The sequence below is a fragment of the Ovis aries genome, chromosome 2, assembly GCF_016772045.2.
Source record: "Ovis aries strain OAR_USU_Benz2616 breed Rambouillet chromosome 2, ARS-UI_Ramb_v3.0, whole genome shotgun sequence".
In the NCBI taxonomy this organism is placed as follows: domain Eukaryota; kingdom Metazoa; phylum Chordata; class Mammalia; order Artiodactyla; family Bovidae; genus Ovis; species Ovis aries.
In genome coordinates, this window is record NC_056055.1 from 153,130,988 (window position 1) to 153,150,224 (window position 19,237).

Genomic DNA, 19,237 nt, shown 5'->3' on the forward strand with positions numbered 1-19,237 from the left:
AGTTAAGTTTACAAACAAGATGTTAAATCAGAACGGGACTAGTTGATCCCTGATATATGCAGGTAGTCACATAAAAGAACAAAAAGAGCTGAAAGAGAAACAGCTTGAAGCCCCCTGAGGGGGTGACTGTATCAGATTCTCATCATTTCAGTAGCCTGTATCCCCATGCTTCTAGGTTGTGCTCTTGCTCAGGGACTGGCCACGGAGGTGTTAAACAGAGAAGCAATTTCTATCGATCCTAGAGACCTGCCCAAGAACGTGAGGAGAATTGTGCATATTATGTTTATCAAATAATATTACAAATGAAACAAATGAAAATTGATTCCCAAGAAAATGCAGATGGTAACAATGCAAATAAATGTTCATAATGAAAACCTCAAGACTTTTTCTCTTCCTTCTATGGTCTTTGTTTATTCATTAACAAAATCACATTTGCGCACAGTATTTCATCAAAAAGCTTGTGCAAACATTTTTATACAAGCCCTATAACATCTAGCAGTTCCCCCAAAACTTTGATGTCCTGAAAAATCTAATTATTACTGGTAACTTTAAAAGATCACAGTAATTTATTTTTGTCAAATGTGACTAAAGATTAATGGATACAATCAGGAATAATTTGGTAAAAACATATCAAATGCAGAGAAAGCAAAATTTGTTGTTAAGTGAAGCATCAAATATAATAAAAGAGCAAATTCCATGAATGAACAGCAACAATGCACAATTCATTAACCAAATGCCCACAATCATTTCACACTTCAGAGGGCTACTGATATGATCAGAAATTGTTGTAAAAGAATAAATATAGATTAACTTCAGCATCTCTATACATTTTAATTACAAATGCTACCCTCAGAGGGCTACCAGCATAATAAAGGAAATATAAACTATGGATTTGGGCTTCCCAGGTGGCACTGTGGTAAAAAATATGCTTGCTGACGCAAGAGACGCAGGTTCAATTCCTGGGTCAGAAAGATCCCCGGAGAAGGAAACAGCAACCCACCAGTATTCTTGTCTGGAGAATCCCATGGACAGAGAAGCCAAGAGAGCTACAGTCCATGAGGTGTCAGAGCCAGACACTAGCGACTGACTAAGCATCAGTTCAGTTCAGTCATGTCCGACTCTGTGACCCCATGAATCGCAGCATGCCAGGCCTCCCTGTCCATCACCAACTCCCGGAATCTACCCAAACTCATGTCCATTGAGTAGGTGATGCCATCCAGCCATCTCATCCTCTGTCGTCCCCTTCTCCTCCTGCCCCCAATCCCTCCCAGCATCAGTCTTTTCCAATGAGTCAACTCTTCACATCAGGTGGCCAAAGTATTGGAGTTTCAGCTTTAGCATCAGTCCTTCCAATGAACACCCAGGACTGATCTCCTTTAGAATGGACTCGTTGGATCTCCTAGCAGTCCAAGGGACTCTCAAGAGTCTTCTCCAACACTACAGTTCAAAGGCATCAATTCTTCAGCGCTCAGCTTTCTTCACAGTCCAACTCTCACATCCATACATGACCACTGGAAAAACCATAGCCTTGACTAGACGGACTTTGTTGCCAAAGTCATGTCTCTGCTTTTGAATATGATATCTAGGTTGGTCATAACTTTCCTTCCAAGGAGTAAGTGTCTTTTAATTTCATGACTGCAATCATCATCTGCAGTGATTGTGGAGCCCAGAAAAAATAAAGTCTGACACTGCTTCCACTGTTTCCCCATCTATTTCCCATGAAGTGATGGGACTGGATGTCATGATCTTCATTTTTCTGAATGTTGAGCTTTAAGCCAAGTTTTTCACTCTCCTCTTTCATTTTCATCAAGAGGCTTTTAGTTCCTCTTCACTTTCTGCCATAAGGGTGGTGTCATCTGCATATCTGAGGTGATTGATATTTCTCCTGGCAATCTTGATTCCAGCTTGTGCTTCTTCCAGCCCAGTGTTTCTCATGATGTACTCTGCATAGAAGTTAAATAAGCAGGGTGACAATATACCGCCTTGACGTACTCCTTTTCCTGTTTGGAACCAGTCTGTTGTTCCATGTCCAGTTCTAACTGTTGCTTCCTGACCTGCATATAGGTTTCTCAAGAGGCAGGTCAGATGGTCTGGTATTCCCATCTCTTGAAGAATTTTCCACAGTTTATTGCGATCCACACAGTCAAAGGCTTTGGCATAGTCAATAAAGCAGAAATAGATGTTTTTTCTGGAACTTTCTTGCTTTTTCCATGATCCAGCAGATGTTGGCAATTTGATCTCTGGTTCCTCTGTCTTTTCTAAACCCAGCTTGAACATCTGGAAGTTCACGGTTCACATATTGCTGAATCTGGCTTGGAGAATTTGAGCATTACTTTACTAGAGTGTGAGATGAGTGCAATTGTGTGGTAGTTTGAGCATTCTTGGGCATCGCCTTTCTTTGGGATTGGAATGAAAACTGACCTTTTCCAGTCCTGTAGCCATTGCTGAGTTTTCCAAATTCGCTGGCATATTGAGTGCAGCACTTTCACAGCATCATCTTTCAGGATTTGAAATAGCTCAACTGGAATTCCGTCACCTCCACTAGCTTTGTTCATAGTGATGCTTTCTAAGGCCCACTTGACTTCACATTCCAGGACGTCTGGCTCTAGGTGAGTGATCATACCATCATGATTATATGGGTCATGAAGATCTTTTTTGTACAGTTCTTCTGTGTATTCTTGCCACCTCTTCTTAATATCTTCTGCTTCTGTTAGGTCCATACCATTTCTGTCCTTTATCGAGCCCATGTTTACATGAAATGTTCCCTTGGTATCTCTAATTTTCTTGAAGAGATCTCTAGTCTTTGTACTGATCGCTGAGGAAGGCTTCCTCATCTCTCCTTGCTATTCTTTGGAACTCTGCATTCAGATGCTTATATCTTTCCTTTTCTCCTTTGCTTTTCACTTGTCTTCTTTTCATACACAGACACAGACTATGATTTATCCATCACTTTTATAAATTGCAACCTCATACACAAAAGACATTCAGTCGATTATTTAAAAAGACAGCAATTGATATGTTAGGAGGTATTAAATGAAATCATTTTCTTAGCTGCTACTATTTTAAAAATCTTGCCAACATTCTGGCTCTGAAAATTCTTACCTTTTCAAAATCATCATCATCATCACTACCATCACCCACAATCAAATGCTAACGTACTAGTCAATGTTCTTACTGTCCACAGGAAAAATGTTTGTTCAGCAAATATTAACAAGCTCCTTGAGGGCAAGGCCACATCTTATTAGTTTTTATATTCCCAGAACTGGTTTAGTGGTTGACTCACTAGTAGTATTATTACCAAGAGCAGAACAAAACACTGGAAATAAGTTAAAGAATCATAAAAAAATGAATTCATAAAAAAAATGAATACCATACACATACTTGAAAGTAACACACTGCACAGTAATGACTACAGTATGATCTTGTCTATGTTTTCTAAAAGATATAAATATAAAAATTTCACAAAAGCAAATATAGGTGAGAGTTTTCAAAAGGAGGTACAGTACAAAACGGACTTAATCAGTAGCTGCCTTTTTACTACTGCACTCAAGATCCGCCAATGCACCCTAATTCTTTGAGAAGTTGACTCTACAACTTCCTTTCCTCCCTCTAGTTCTAGGTCTCCATTTAAACAATTTCTTGCCTTCACAGAATCTTTTCTCATTTTCTTCTCATCATTGATACCCAGTCAGTTCTCAGTTTGGGATTCTACCCTATCATGTGTTTTCTCTGCCCCCACTCTGACACATAAGGGAACACACACACACATACATCCTTTTCTAACCAGAGCAAAGCAACCCCTATTCCCACAATGTTATCTTCCACTTTGTTTCTGTCTCTGAGAAATGCTTCTTGCTGTCCTGCCAAAGCTAAGATACATCTTTCTTAGCCCATATCTTGTATTTTTCTAAGACCTTGTCCACATGCAGCCTTCTATTATTTGAATATCAAGGTTCCCTTCTGAATCTATAGAAATATTCAAATTGTGCCTATCTTAAACAAGTAAAAGACAGAAAAAAAACAATTCTTGCACATATTGCCTCCCTTATTCATATCCTATGACATCAGCAAGTTTCATCCTTTGTCCCATGTCTAGATCTCTTAAAGGTTATACCTATGAATGCCTCTTCCTTATTGCCTACCCTTTCCCCAACACTAACACTCTTCAGAGTCTCAGAGTGGCCTGTTGAGTGAAGTCCAAAGGCCTTTCCCTGGTAGGTCAGGTCCACTCCTGCCTGTCCACAATTCTCGCATACCCTCCCCCACACAGCCTGGGTGCTCCCAATTGAAACATCGGCTGTTTCCCACACACATTGTTCCTTCACATGTTCCCTCAGATTGGCACACTTTCAGCAAGCAAGTTTGGCCTATTACAATTCCACCTGTGCTAAATAGCAGCTTGCTTTATCCAGATACAACAGTGCCCCCCAAGCTTCTGCAAGGCACATAGGATAACTCAGTCTCCACCAACAAGAACTACAGAACTGGGAGCAACCTCAGTGTGCTGCCTGGATCAACCATCTTTGTATTCACATGTAGTACCTTGAATATTGCACGCATAAGCCAATATTTGTCTGAAATGAAAGAAAAAGAACTGCTATATATTTCAGTACATAGCATGAATATAAGTGGCAACCTGAAGAAACATATTTTTCTGAATCCTACTGGGAAAATGACACCCTTGGACACAGAAAATTGGCATCTGGTAACTTCTAACCTCTGCGGTAGTCCCAGGACAATTGGGGCAGTCCCAAACAAGATCTCCCATGACAAGGGAATGCATCCTTTTTTCCACTCTTTCTCCCAGGCCTCCAGGGGAGAGAGTTGAATTCAGATCCCTTGAGGGATCTTCAACCATTCTTTCCCTCTGACATACTGTGCCCCAGGATAATCTAATTCAAATTATAAACCATGGATGGAGACAGAATTATATAAAAATTAGGGTCTGCCAGGCAACAGAATAGGATCCAGGGCTTATATTGTGAATTTATCATTATCTGGAAGTGACAAAATGGACCTAGGCTATGATGTCTACATGGATTAAATCTCAAGTGAGGGTCCCATGCAATCCTAGTAAAATCTAGGATATCTTTTTGCTTAGGTATGCCTAATCTCATGAAATTTATTTAATTTATGTAAGACTGAAATCTATCAGATATGCAAAGTAAGTCCGGAGTAGATGTGGTAGTAACTTCATCTAATAAAAATTATTCCATGTAACAAATTATCACCATTGAGTATGAAACTGCAATGAATATTGAACCTTACATAGTATCTAAAAAAAAATAATCCAGAGTCAAAATTTCTTGCAGCAGTACCCAGCCCAACGTGCTGTATCTAAGAACACCACAGAGGATGATTTCTCCAGGACGATTGGTTCTAAAAGTCTTTTTGCCTTTATGTCATTACTGTCAGCTATCATACTGCCTACAATTTATTGTTTTTTGCTCTGTGTGACAAGCCCTGTTTTAAATCTTCTTCATTATGCATTTAATCTTCAAAACAATCATCAACAGAAGGTATTTTTTTCTTATTTGAAAGATGAAGAAACTTGGCAAAATTAAGTAACTCACTTAAGTGTATGTGTGTGTATGTGTGTATGTGTACACACACTTAATACATCTGATAAAGCACCTGAGCCAGAATATGTACTCATATTTCCTGGGGTCCAGCCCCAGTGGATCCAGGGAATTCGAAGGTGGGGACGGAGTCGGCGTCTTTGGAGAAATACATATTTAATCACAGATATAGAGAGATTAGAAATGGATAGTGTAGTAGGAAGATTAGTGGAGAAAAAGAGGCTGAATAACTTGGATTACGTGGAATAGCATCCATGCTCCAGATGGGAATTCAGCCAGAAAAACAGGAGCAAGAAAGAAGTGACATGGGGGAATCAGTCTTTCGGGAAACTGATCCGATTTCTTTATTTTGGGGTTTGCTTATATACCTTTTGTTACACACAGGGATGAATACAGAGTCACACGGGAGTCAGCAGTCCTGACCTTTATCAAAATCAGGTGCTTCACATAAATGTATAAAAAAGGTACATCATCTTCTGGCCATAAGTGAGACCTACTGACATTTTATGATCCTTTCTTTCTGATAACCAAAAACTTATTTCTTCCAAGGGTGTTTTTTCTTAAACCAGGCACCACCCTCCAAATAAAGTTACATTCCTATAGGGTGAGGGTATAGTGAGTTACAATCAAGAAAGGAATTTATTGGAACATGATTAGTCTTAAAGGTTAATACTTATTTCTCCTATATGTTAGTTATATTCATTATAAGGGTAGGGAACATGGAGATTTAGCAGCAAACATCAGCCCAACAAATGAAAATCCTTTCACCAATGTTCCCCTTAAGATCTATTTAGTCTTAAGATAGTGATAAAGTTACATTTTTACATAACAAGGACACAGTGATTTATAACAAAGCACAGTGATCTATTACAAAAGAGAAAATCCATTAACTCAAAAAACCTAGTATTGCTAACATCAAAAACTACTGTATTTCCTTTTCTATATTCCAAATACATTGATTAATATATTCCCAGGTGCCTAAGGATATGGAGGCCTGGCGGCAATCATTGACTCAACAAGAAGAAAAAGCCCTATGCTAATTAAGACTCTCAAAATACTCCAAAACTCTCTGTGCTGTTTATGGTTAAGAGGTAGTAAACAATCATGTGCGGTAGTGGCAGGAGTATGGATAATCCTGTCACACAAGCTAATCTGTCAGCAGAGAGGTTTGACCTGAGACATCCTTGTCCCACCCAGAGCAGGGAATTAGCAGCAATTATTGACACAACAAATGAAAACCCCTTCACCAATATAATTCCTAACCAACCCACTATACTAATAATTTCTAACTCCCCAAAAGAATTTGCCTTTAGTAAGTCTAAAACATCTTGTGCCTCTCAGATTGGGAGGCTGTAAACAATCACATGTGGCCGGACGAACCTACACAGGTGGACTAGATAACCTTCAGAGGAGTCCGTAAGCTGAAACACTCTTGTCACACCCAGGAATTTTTATTGACTTGGAGCTGCACGTTTATTCCTTCTCCAAGAGAAACAGTTATGGGGGAGAGCCCCCCGTAAAGTCAGAGGTGTATGTGAGAGCATAAAACAGACTCTGGTTTTGGGGTTGGATGCTCGGGAACAGGGGGTTTCCTGAGGCTTGATCACGCCTTTGCGTATGCCAAGCCTCCTTCCTCATGACCTTTGCCATGGGCGGAGTTCCTCACGCTGGCCCCCGGGACATATTTCTTTGATTCCAAACTCCACACTAATAACCACAGGCAACAGAATCAAATCATTAAATATATCATATGTAAGACCACTGGAGTTCCCTACTAAAATTTATTTCTTTATATATCCTGTTGCCATGTTGAAAGAACTTCTCATAAAGTCTTTCCTAAAACTGACCAAAAGAGTGACAGAACTACAGGTTACAGGTCTTTTTCATTTTTTACACATAAACTAGAGTTTTGCAAACGGTGGTCCATATTTCACTGGAAGAGATGATTTTAATAGAGAAACAAAAAGATTTTAATAGATTAATTCATTTTAACAAACCTTTTTATTAAAGATAAATCACTGACATAAATGTGATTTTAAATGATGCATAGATATTTTTATTTCACGTACATGTACTTTATGATGTAAAAACACACTAACCAGAACATCAAATCAATGAAATCACAGGAATATAAAGTTTTCTTTTTAGATAAACCCATTTCAATGTGAAAGACAAGCTATATTTAATTTTAGAATTTTCTAAGTACCTATATTTTAAAAATGAGAAGCTGCTTCACAAAGAATGGAAAATGAAGAAATGCAGTAGTAACGTGATTTTCCAGCACTGAGTGCACATTTGTGTCTACATCGGGAGGAAAGATGAAACCTCTACCTGTGTTACATCCATCCACGCCAAGACTCACCTCTGGTGACCGCATCCAGGGCACAGCCACTTCCTGTTGCTCCTCCTCCAATGACAAGTACATCGAACTCAGATGTGTTTTTCAAAGTCAGTATCTGAGCTTCTCTGGAAGGAGGCTCCCTGTTAACAGGTTCTGAAACGCAGTCTGCTGCTTCAACAAAGGCCAGGTTCACCTGAGATAAAAGGAGACCATTTTCAGATGTTCATCTGGAACGCCAATTTAATAAATTTTACATTACACTAAAAAAAAGAGAGAGAGAGAGAGAGCGACTTGTAATGAAGATGATAACCAGAGCTAGACCAGAGTCCATAGTCCATATGGAATGATAGAATCAACTGCCTTGGAGGAAAAAAAAGTCTTTAAAATTCTGTGGGTTTTTTTCCCCATGAATCATAGCTATTTAACCATGGAACACCTGGTTTCAGATTTGCTATCACAACTGACTGTTTTGATTCCATACCCAGCCAAGTTCAATTACTTTGCACAGGGCACAGCAGTTCCCAAATACCCTGTCTGAGACAATTTATAGGAGAACATAAGGAAATGTTTTACCTAGTAGCAGCCATTCATTCCGATAACATTTAAAAGTGTAGAAAGGAGGAAGAAAAAACACTTTATGCCTTTCTGCAATTTCTTAAAGGTATATGTTCTTAATTCCTTAACTTCCCTGACAAAAATACATTCTAGAGTTTGGGGATCTCTAAGTCAGTACAATTAAAAAGAATCTGTTCAACAGAAGTTACTTTCCAGCTTAATAAACAGCTATGGCCAATGGGAATAATAGTATATAAAGATTTTAGTCAGTGGTTTCACTATTAAATGCTTTAACATAAAATTATAGATTATATATTTAATACACACTATTTCAATTTGTGAAAGCTTTAACAATAATATAATTAAAGCTGACCATAGTCCCCCTAAAGGATAATGACCTTCCTTATTTCTAGTAATAGTTCTTTCACTAGACTATAACTTATCATCCTAAATCAGGAATGATGCTCATTTCAGTTCAGTTGCTCAGTCATGTCCAACTCTTAGCAAACCTCATGGGCTGCAGCATGCCAGGTGTCCCTGTCCATCACCAACTCCCGGAGTTTACTCAAACTCATGTCTGTTGAGTTGGTGATGCCATCCAACCATCTCATCCCCTTTCATGCCCTTCCCCTCCTGCCTCCCATCTTTCCCAGAATCAATGTCTGTCTTTTCAAATGAGTCAGTTCTTCACATCAAGTGGCCAAAGAATTAGAGTTTCAGCTTTAGCATCAGTCCTTCCAATGAATATTTAGGACTGATTTCCTTTAGGATGGACTAGTTGGATCTCCTTGCAGTCCAAGGACTCTCAAGAGTCTTCAACACCACAGTTCAAGAACATCAATTCTTCTGCTCTCAGCTTTCTTCATAGTCCAACTCTCACATCCATACATGACAACTGGAAAAACCATAGGTCCAACTCTCACATCCATACATGACTATCAGAAAAACCATAGCTTTGACTAGACGGACTTTGTTGGCAAAGTAATGTCTCTGCTTTTGAATATGCTGTCTAGGTTGGTCACAGCTTTTCTTCCAAGAAGCATCTTTTAATTTCATGGCTGCAGTCATCATCTGCAGTGATTTTGGAGCCCCCCAAAATAAAGTCTGTCACTGTTTCTATTGTTTCCCATCTATTTGCCATGAAGTGATGGGACCAGATGTCATGATCTTAGTCTTCTGAATGTTAAGCCAACTTTTTCACTCTCCTCTTTCACTTTCATGAAGAGGCTCTTTAGTTCTTCTTCACTTTCTGCCATAAGGGTGGTGTCATCTGCATATCCGAGGTTATTGATATTTCTCCCAGCAATCTTGATTCCAGCTTGTGTTTCTTCCAGTCCAGCGTTTCTCATGATGTACTCTGCATATAAGTTAAATAAGGAGGGTGACAATATACAGCCTTGATATACTCCTTTCCCTATTTGGAACCAGTCTGTTGTTCCATGTCCAGTTCTAACTATTGCTTCCTGACCTGATACAGATTTCTCAAAAGCAGGTCAGGTGGTCTGGTAGTCTCATCTCTTTAAGAATTTTCCACAGTTTGCTCTCCACCATGACCTGTCCATCTTTGGTGGCCCTACATGGCATGGCTCATAGTTTCATTGAGTTAGACAAGGCTGTGGTCCATAAGAATGACACTAGTCTTAAAAAATAAAGTTGTCAGAGTCAAAAGCTTAGAAAAACAGGTAAATATCTGTTTTCTTCCTCCAAAATGCTGATACTAGGTTCATTCACTGTTTTGAACAGTGCTCACCACTGTTGCTCTAACAGTTATCCACAGCTACGTAACTCCTATCCTCTTTTATTTAAATCATAGCAGCAGCACAATTCATAAGGGTATGTTTCTTTTCATTCTGCTGTAGGGGCTACATCTGAAGCTCTGAGCCACAAGGCCAAGCTTCTTCCATAAAAGGTGATCTTAGCTCTGATCAAGAGATTGTTCTGATAAGTGACTTTTTAATTCATTTAAATAAAGCAGACCACATTGCTCCTTACAATTTTATTAAATAATTATCAGGCCAATTGGATTTTTATAAAAATAAATCTAGAAGCCACAGAGTACATTGAAAGAAACCTGGATTAGAACTGGAGAGTCCTGCCTTTGGTCTTAGCACTTGTGTTTACTAGTAAAGGGATTTTTAACTAACTATCTCTCTGACCTTGGTTTTTTTCCTTTGCAACATGGACTAAATCCCCTATGAAGTCTCTCTCTCTGTATCTCTGATTTACTCTCAGCCTGAATAATATAATGAATGAAAGTAGTTGGTAAACTATTAATTACACCAAAGAGGAGTAGTTGGATTATTGCTAAATAGATTCCTAGTAGCAGGGAACAAGAAACTTTCAAAACATATTTTACTAGGTATCATAAAAACAAAAGGTTATAATCAGGTTCCATAATTTTTCAGGTAACTAATTCAGATTCCAAGCCACAAAACTCTTCTGCTTCCTCACTTAAGCGCTCCTAATTGTCTGCTAATAACCATTCCCCCATGCTCACGTTTACTTGCATTTAGGGTAACAAGCTAAATAAATGTAACCAGCTAGGCTAGGTGCTAGGGAGAACATAACGCCTTTCAGTCATTGTCTCTGCCTCCTTTCATCTAAGGAGAATAATATATACACACACTGCTACTGCTGCTACTAAGTCACTTCAGTCGTGTCCGACTCTGTGTGACCCCATAGACGGCAGCCCACAGGCTCCCCCGTCCCTGGGATTCTCCAGGCAAGAACATTGGAGTGGGTTGCCATTTCCTTCTCCAATGCATGAAAGTGAAAAGTGAAAGTGAAGTCGCTCAGTCGTGTCCGACTCTTCGCGACCCCATGGACCACAGCCTACCAGGCTCCTCTGTCCATGGGATTTTCCAGGCAAGAGTACTGGAGTGGGGTGCCATCGCCTTCTCCGACACACACACACACAGACACACAGACACACACACACACACACACACACACAACACACACACACACACAGTTAATACACACAAGAGCAACTGACAAACTAGAGCCATGACCATTCAGATCAGGGAGGGAGAGTCTTTCATTTGAGAGTTTCAACTGGGCCATAACAGATGGATAAGACTTGGACATGAGACTGACAAGTGACTAAACTGCTAGAGCATTTTCGCACATCGGAAGAATTGTGCTGACATTTGCTGCTTGGTAAGTTCCCTAGAAATGGCTGAAAAATAAAAGTAAGGACTCTACTACGGTAGAGTTCATTAGAAAAGCCCCCATTCTACTCTGCTAACAAGTGAATGTTAAAGTCACCTGAACCTCTTCAGCAAGTATACTAGATCAGATGGACATTCCTTTTGCCCATCTCTCCACTGTGCTGTTTCTCCTGGCCTCATCCCCTGCCTCATCCTTCTCAAGGGTACACTCTAACCTGTCTCATCTTAACAAACAGTAAAAAATGTCTCTTACATATGGTTCTATCACTTAGCCTAACAATTCCTGAAATATCTGTATACCCTTGCTTTTTTTACCACCTCACCTTCTATTCAGGCTTCCCAGGTGGCATTAGTGATAAAGAACACTCCTGTCAATGTAGGAGACCTAAAAGGCATGGGTTTGATCCCTGGGTCTGGAAGATCTCCTGGAGGAGGGCATGACAACCCACTCTAATATTTTTGCCTGGAGAATCCCATAGACAGACAAGCCTGGTGGGCTACACCCTGTAGAAGCATCTTGGCACAGCACCTCCTGCTCACTCCCCGTCTCAGTTTAACGTGGATTTTCAGGCGTACATCACTGATGTTCCTCTTGGGTCTGCCTATTTACTCTTCTCAGTTCACTGATAACTCTATCTAGGGAATCTCATCTTTCTCCGTATCATCAGATATGCTGTATACCACACTGACTCTCAGCTGTGTTCCTCTGTTCCAGAACCTGGATACCAAACTACATAGACGGAACCTCCATTTCAATGTCTCACATATATCTCAAAATTCTACTGATACAGTTTATCTCCCCAAACCTTTTTCCCTATCAGTTTTCCTCATCTCGGTAAAGGCATCGTTATACGTCCAGTTGTTTGTGCCACTTTCTTAAGTCTCCTATCTGATCAGTCACTGAGTTCTATAAATTCCAGCTCCTAAAGAATTCTCACATCTAGTGACATCATCTTCACTGCCCTCTTTCAATCCAGGTACCTTCCCTTTCCTCTGTACTATAATGATATTCTCCTACAGATCTTCACACAGTTACCATTCTTCTCTCCTAATCATTCTCCATACTGCAGCTGGGGTAATCATTAAAAAACCCAAATCATGTCATTTCCATCATTTCCATGTGTAAAACCCTTCAAAAGCTTTCAACTCACTATGAGATTAAAGGTAAAGCATCTTCATGCTAGTTTCTAAGATCATTCATAGTTTTTCAGAGCAACTTAAAACGAACAAAGAAATGCACAATACTAAGGGTTGGTGGTGATACAACTCAGCTGGAACTCTCTTATATTGCTGATGGAAATGCAAAATAATCTAGACATTTTGGAAACAATTTGAGAGTTTCTAAGGACTTTTCAGGTGGCACTAGTGGTAAAGAACCTGCCTGCCAATGTAGGAGACACAGGAGACGCGGGTTCAATCCTTGGGTTGGGAAGATCCCCTGGAATAGGAAATGGCAACCTGCTCCAGTATTCTTTCCAGTATTCTGGAAAATTCCATGGACAGAGGAGCATATAGCCCATGGGGTCACAAAGAGTCAGATGAAACTGAACACACACAATAAAGGTAAAAATACACTTGCCATACAGCCCCCCTGCCAAGGTGGTTTACTCAAGAGAAATCAAATCTGTGTTGACACAAAAACCTGTAGGCAAATATTTACAATGGCTTTATTTATAATTTCCAAAAATTAGTAAAAATATCCTTCAACTGGGGATGACTAAACAAACTCTAGCACATCTATGAGTTGGAACTGGCAATAAAAAGAACACTTCTAATAGATTCAACAACATGAATGGATCTTGAAAGCATTATGCTAAGTCACAGGCCGCCAAATTATGGTTTTCCACCCAAATGTGGCTACTACCTATTTTAATAAAGTTTTATTGGAACATGGCCACCCACAATCTTTCATGTGCAATGCATGACTGCGACAGAATGGAATTTTTTACAACAGAGACAATAAAGCCTGCAAACCTAAAACATAGACTACCTGGCCCTTTACAGAAAAGTTTGCCAACCCCTGTGCCAAGTGAAAGAAGTGAGACTCAGAGGTCTATACAGGGCACGATCCATTTACATGACATTCTATAAGAGCAGAAGTATGGGATCAGAAAACAAACCTGTGATTGTCAGGGTTTGGAAATGGTGGTGGTGGGGGAATTGACAACAGAGTATGCTTTTGAGGATGACAGAAATGTTCTATATCTTCACAGTAGTGGTGGTTATATGACCATATGCTCCTGTCAAAATTCACAGAACTGTGTATTATAAAGAGTAAATTTTACTGCATGTAAATTATGCCCTAAATGATACCTCAATGAACTTAAAAAATAAGTAACCATGTACACAGCAACTACGTGCCAGGCATTATTATAAAGGTTTTATTTTTTACTCATTTGAGAAGGCAATGGCACCCTACTCCAGTACTCTTGCCTGGAAAATCCAATGGATGGAGGAGCCTGGAGGGCTGCAGTCCATGGGGTCGCTAGAGTCGGACATGACTAAGCAACTTCACTTTCATTTTTCACTTTCATGCATTGGAGAAGGAAATGGCAACCCACTCCAGTGTTCTTGCCTGGAGAATCCCAGGGACGGTGGAGCCTGGTGGGCTGCCGTCTATGGGGTCGCACAGAGTTGGACACGACTGAAGCAACTTAGCAGCAGCAGCAGCAGCAGCAACCCTCTCAATAGCTCTTTAACTTAGGTACTACTAGGATCTCCATTGGACAGAAAAAGGAACCGAGACTCAGAAGTTAAGTCCCTGGCCTGTGATTATACAGCTGGTACATGGTAGAGCTAGGAACTGAACTTACACAGCCTGGCGACAGAGACGAAGTTTTTCTGTTGCTGCAACATAGTGTGTGTGTGTGAGTGTGTTTGTGTGTGTGAGTGTGTGTGTGTGTGAGTGTGTGTGTGTGTGAGCGAGTGTGTGTGTGAGTGTGAGTTAGTGTGTGTGGGAGTGTGTGTGTGTGCGTGTGCGTTAGTCACTCAGTCATGTTCGACTCTGTGATCCCATGGACTGTAGCCACCAGGCTCCTCTGTCCATGGAATTCTCCAGGCAAGAATACTGGTGATTCTACATATAATTTGAGAAAAAAATAAAGAAACAGACTAAATAGTTTTAATACGATGAGATATTACCAGTTGCCAAAAACAGAAAGCGTGGGGGCTTTTTTTTTCTCCAGTATGGTTCTGTTATGGAGGTTCTGCTGCATAGTCCTTCCAAAAATACTTTTTTTTTAAAAAAAAATATACAGCACTATTGAGGGTAATTTATTTAATTTCTGACACTACATTTAAAATAACATTTTATTTTTGTTTATTTTTTTCATAAAAGCTGGAAAGTGTTGCAACTGAGAAGCTAAGCACCAAGTTTATTTTAGAGGCAGTAAACACAGCCTAAGGCCCTCTTTATAATTATGACAAGAGAAAGACTCATTTGGGCTTCATATGGCTTTGAGTCACAAAAACACATCTGTACTCTACCTTCCCTAGAAATATGTTGATTAAGGAGAAATAAGAGAAAATCAGCAGGAATAAAACAGTAGCGGTAAGTAACAGCACGTTTTAAGAAAAGAGGTCTTTGGACTCCAAATTTTCCCAGACCTGCTAATAAAACTGCCTTGTTTAATCAGGACAGCTTGATTAAACAGAAATCTGGGAGACAGACTCCATTAGAAGACTGTTCCTGAGATTCTGGGAGAAGCCTTGGAAAAGCAATATGCCCTAAGTCACCTGAGAAGACACCTTACTCACCACCATGCTTCCTCATGCAATCAGTGTGCAGTGAATGCCCTCAAGGAGTCTAGAAATTGGAGGACAAAGCAAAGAGAAAAGTATGCCACCGCTTAGTAGATTAAAGAGAGAACGCTATAAGAGCCATAGGAGGCATCCCCCCTGATCCAGACCTGAGAAGGATTCATAGCTAAATCAGGTCAAGGAAGATTCACAGGCATTAGCTGGATGACAATACCAGATATGGAAGTAGACACAGCATGTGATAGAATCATAAGTCACCACAGTGAATTGGTCAGCACACTACTTTCTTAAAAGCAAGAGTTACAATCCAATACTTAAAAATTGTTCTCCATATCTATGAGCCTGTTTTGCTACATTTGTTCATGTTTTTAGATTTCACATATAATTGAAAATATATGTTATTTGTCCTTATCTAATTTCACTTAGGATAATACCCTCCAAGTCTTTGGGACTTCCCTGGTGGTTCAGACAGTAAAGAATACACCTGCACTGTGGGAGACCAGGGTTCAATCCTTGGGTCAGAAGATCCCCTGGAAAAAAAAAAAAAGAAGATCCCCTGGAGAAGGGAATGGCTACCCACTCCAGTATTCTGGCCTGGAGAATTCCACAGACAGAGGAGCCTGGCAGGCTACAGTTCATGGAGTCACAAAGAGTTGGACATGACTGAGCGACTTCCACTTTCTTTCTCCAGGTCTACCCATGTTGTCACAAATGGGAAGATTTCATTTTTTTTTTATGGCTAATATTTCACTGTGTGTGTGTATGTATGTATACATATATAGATATAGATATATATACACACCAGATCCTCCTTATTCATCTGTCAGTAGACACAGGTTGCTTCCATATCTCGGTTATTTTAAATAATGCATCAGTTAACACTGGAGTGCATATATCATTTTGAATTAGTGTTTTTGTTTCCTTCAGATAAATACCCAGGTCACCATAGTTCAGGTGGGGGGATAGTAGAAACAGGTGAAAAGGACTAGGAGGTAAAAACTACCAGTTATAAAACAAATAAGTCACAGAGATGCAATATACAACACAGAGAATATGGGCATACTGTATATGACACACAATACTGTAACAATTTCGGCACACAATCTGTATGTTGGCATACATCGGTTATTTGGCACATAATCTACAACAAATCACTATGTTGTATACCTGAATCTAGTATAATATTGTGTCAGCTATACTTCAACTTAAAAATGATATAAATAACAAAATTTGTTATATTTCATATAGACATTAAGATTTCTATCTGAGATCAATCTACTGAAACTGAATAGTGGCTGCTGCCCTTAGGCAGGGCTCATGCACCCTTGTTAGCCCAGGATTCTCACTCACTCGCTTGACACTTTCATCCTACCAGTCTGATCCCTTCAGGCATATAGGCTTGCCAACCCTGGCTTAAAGACAGGACAAGCCCAGCACCACTTCAGGATCTATTACCTAATTCAGCCCCTGATTTCTGAAGAAATGAGAGCCCAAGACACAAAGCAAACCGTCTTGTGCCTAGCCTAAATCCAAGCGCAGCTCCCAAACAGAAAAAAATTCTTATCTTGGTACAATTAGGAGAATATGTAGTATTTAATATTATTTTTATGTTGTTATCTCTGATTATACTTAATTATAATGGGCTATGGGGAAGTAGGTAGTTTTTTTTTTTAATTCATAAGCAAAGATTCCTCTCCATGTTAAAAAGATAAAATTCCTCAAGCATTCTGATAGCAAACACATAGCTTTTATCAAGAGACGGGCACATAAAACACTTATATAGAATTGAAAGCCAAGTTCATAATCTTTGAGAGTTTACATCTCAGAGAACAGAATGGGATTCAGAATGAGATCGATTTTACTATATCTGTACACAATTAGACTTGCAAATTTAAAAAAATATATATCCCAGACATTTGCAACTTCAGGTGAGACAGAAAACAAGATCTAATAATTAGTGTCTATTTCTGAAAGAAGTGCATATGTAAAGACCACAGGCAATTAACAGCGAGGTTGTCCTGTAATCATGTAGAGTAATAATTGGAGAATAAAGTAGGGTTTCATGCAAATCACTTCTTACAGCAACTATCACTCTCACTCTCATATTTTGTGGTTCAGTTCTATCCTGATAATGGAACTGTTAGATTTAAGGGGAATTGCTTCATGTTTTGTTGTCACTGAAAAATACTATATTTTTATATTCCTGGAAAGGAAATACAATAAGCATCTCCTTAGAGTGACTCTTAAGATGTCTTAATGACCTTTCACCTCCTGAATCACTTTGTGATTCTAAACAATGATGTTGCTCATGTTTCTCAATGTAAACGAACTGGGTGAGGGATTCATGATTACTCTATACAAAGAGTGGCTAATGGGTGGCCCCTCATCTCCACTGGGGACCACAAGACAAAATAAGACAAGTCCATCTTTCGGGGCATGGGGGAGCTGAGAAAAGAGCTCTGGCTCACCTTGAAGGTGCTATCACGCCCTTAAGTGGACGTGATTCCTTTGAGAAATCACAGAGAAGTTATTTTAATACCAATCACAACCAGCCAAATCATTAAATTACAACACTTTTTTATAGCTGAAAAGCAGGGAAAATACCCCTTGGCTCTGTCTGAATCTACTTCAAATAAAATCACATCACTACATGATCTGAGGTCTGAGGGATATGTTTTACCTGTTAAGTACTTTAAAGACACAGAATATGTGTTCAGAGGTGTCCAAACTTGATATTGGGTTTCCCAGGTGGCGCTAGTGATAAAGAACCTGCCCGTCAATGCAGGAGACTTGAGAGACATGGGTTTGATCCCTGAGTGGGGAAGATCCCCTGGAGGAGGGCATGACAACCCATTCCAGTATTCTTGCCTGAAGAATCTAATGGACAGAGAAGCCTGGCGCGCTATGGTCGACAGGGTAGCAAAGAGTCAGACACAACTGAAGTGTCTTAGCGTGCGCGTGGACACACACACACACACACACACACACACACACGCAAACTTGATATTGCTTTTCAGTTGCAATAGCGTACTGACAATAAAAGGATCTGGAGAGGGAGCCTGAGAGCAGGAAGGGAAGAAGAGCCGCTGCGAGCCCACATACTAGTAAGTCAGGTCCCTTGGGTCTCACCATGACACAGCAGGGCACATCCTCTGACCAACGACGAAACTGAGTTTTGTTATTCCTTGGGCAAGTAACTGACAGAATCAGAATCCAAGCACAGGTGGGACTCCAAATCACCGGTCTTCATCTTTGCTAAGTTATCTTTCCCTACACGCGCGAGGTACCGAGGGTGCTAGATCACCAGTCTCACTGACACGAGCAACGCAGGGAGCTGCAGATGGCAGCTGGAGGATACAGAAGTCCGAGGGAAGCTGCTTTACCCAGGGCCAGCCACACTGGGCAGTGACACCCAAGGATCCACCTAACAGCATTTTTCCTTAAACGTTTCCCTGACACACACACTTGGAAATGGACCCAGAACCAAAACAGGACTCACTGGCCCCCATCCCTCTCAGGTGAATCGAATGCTGACCCAATGACACAAAGGACCGCTTCCAAGTTCACAATCCAGATGGCCCTGGGCTGCATTTTAATTATATGTTCAAAATACTTTGGGGTATAATTTATGATGCACGCTTTCCATTTCTCTGTGAATTATTTCATCAGATGTATACATATTTATAACTTTTCTAGTTTATACTCACAAGCATATAATTGGATCTCAGAACTCCTTTGTTGAAAAAATTCACACATTTTGAAATAAAGCAAGCAAAATTATTTTGCCTAACACTGCCTAATATCTTAAAGCATCTCTACCAAAAGCAGGCCTA

The 19,237-nt window shown here is 40.0% G+C and overlaps 1 protein-coding gene across 7 annotated transcripts in view; it reads right to left on the minus strand.

Annotated features, from left to right (window-relative positions):
* GPD2 (glycerol-3-phosphate dehydrogenase 2) overlaps positions 1–19,237 on the minus strand; it is a 242,418-nt gene that overhangs the window by 86,921 nt on the left and 136,260 nt on the right. For all 7 annotated transcript variants that reach the window (XM_060411146.1, XM_042243836.2, XM_060411145.1 and 4 more), the window contains one exon: positions 7,942–8,113. In XM_060411146.1, coding sequence (XP_060267129.1) covers positions 7,942–8,113 — 172 coding nt within the window. The remainder of the gene's footprint in view (positions 1–7,941; positions 8,114–19,237) is intronic.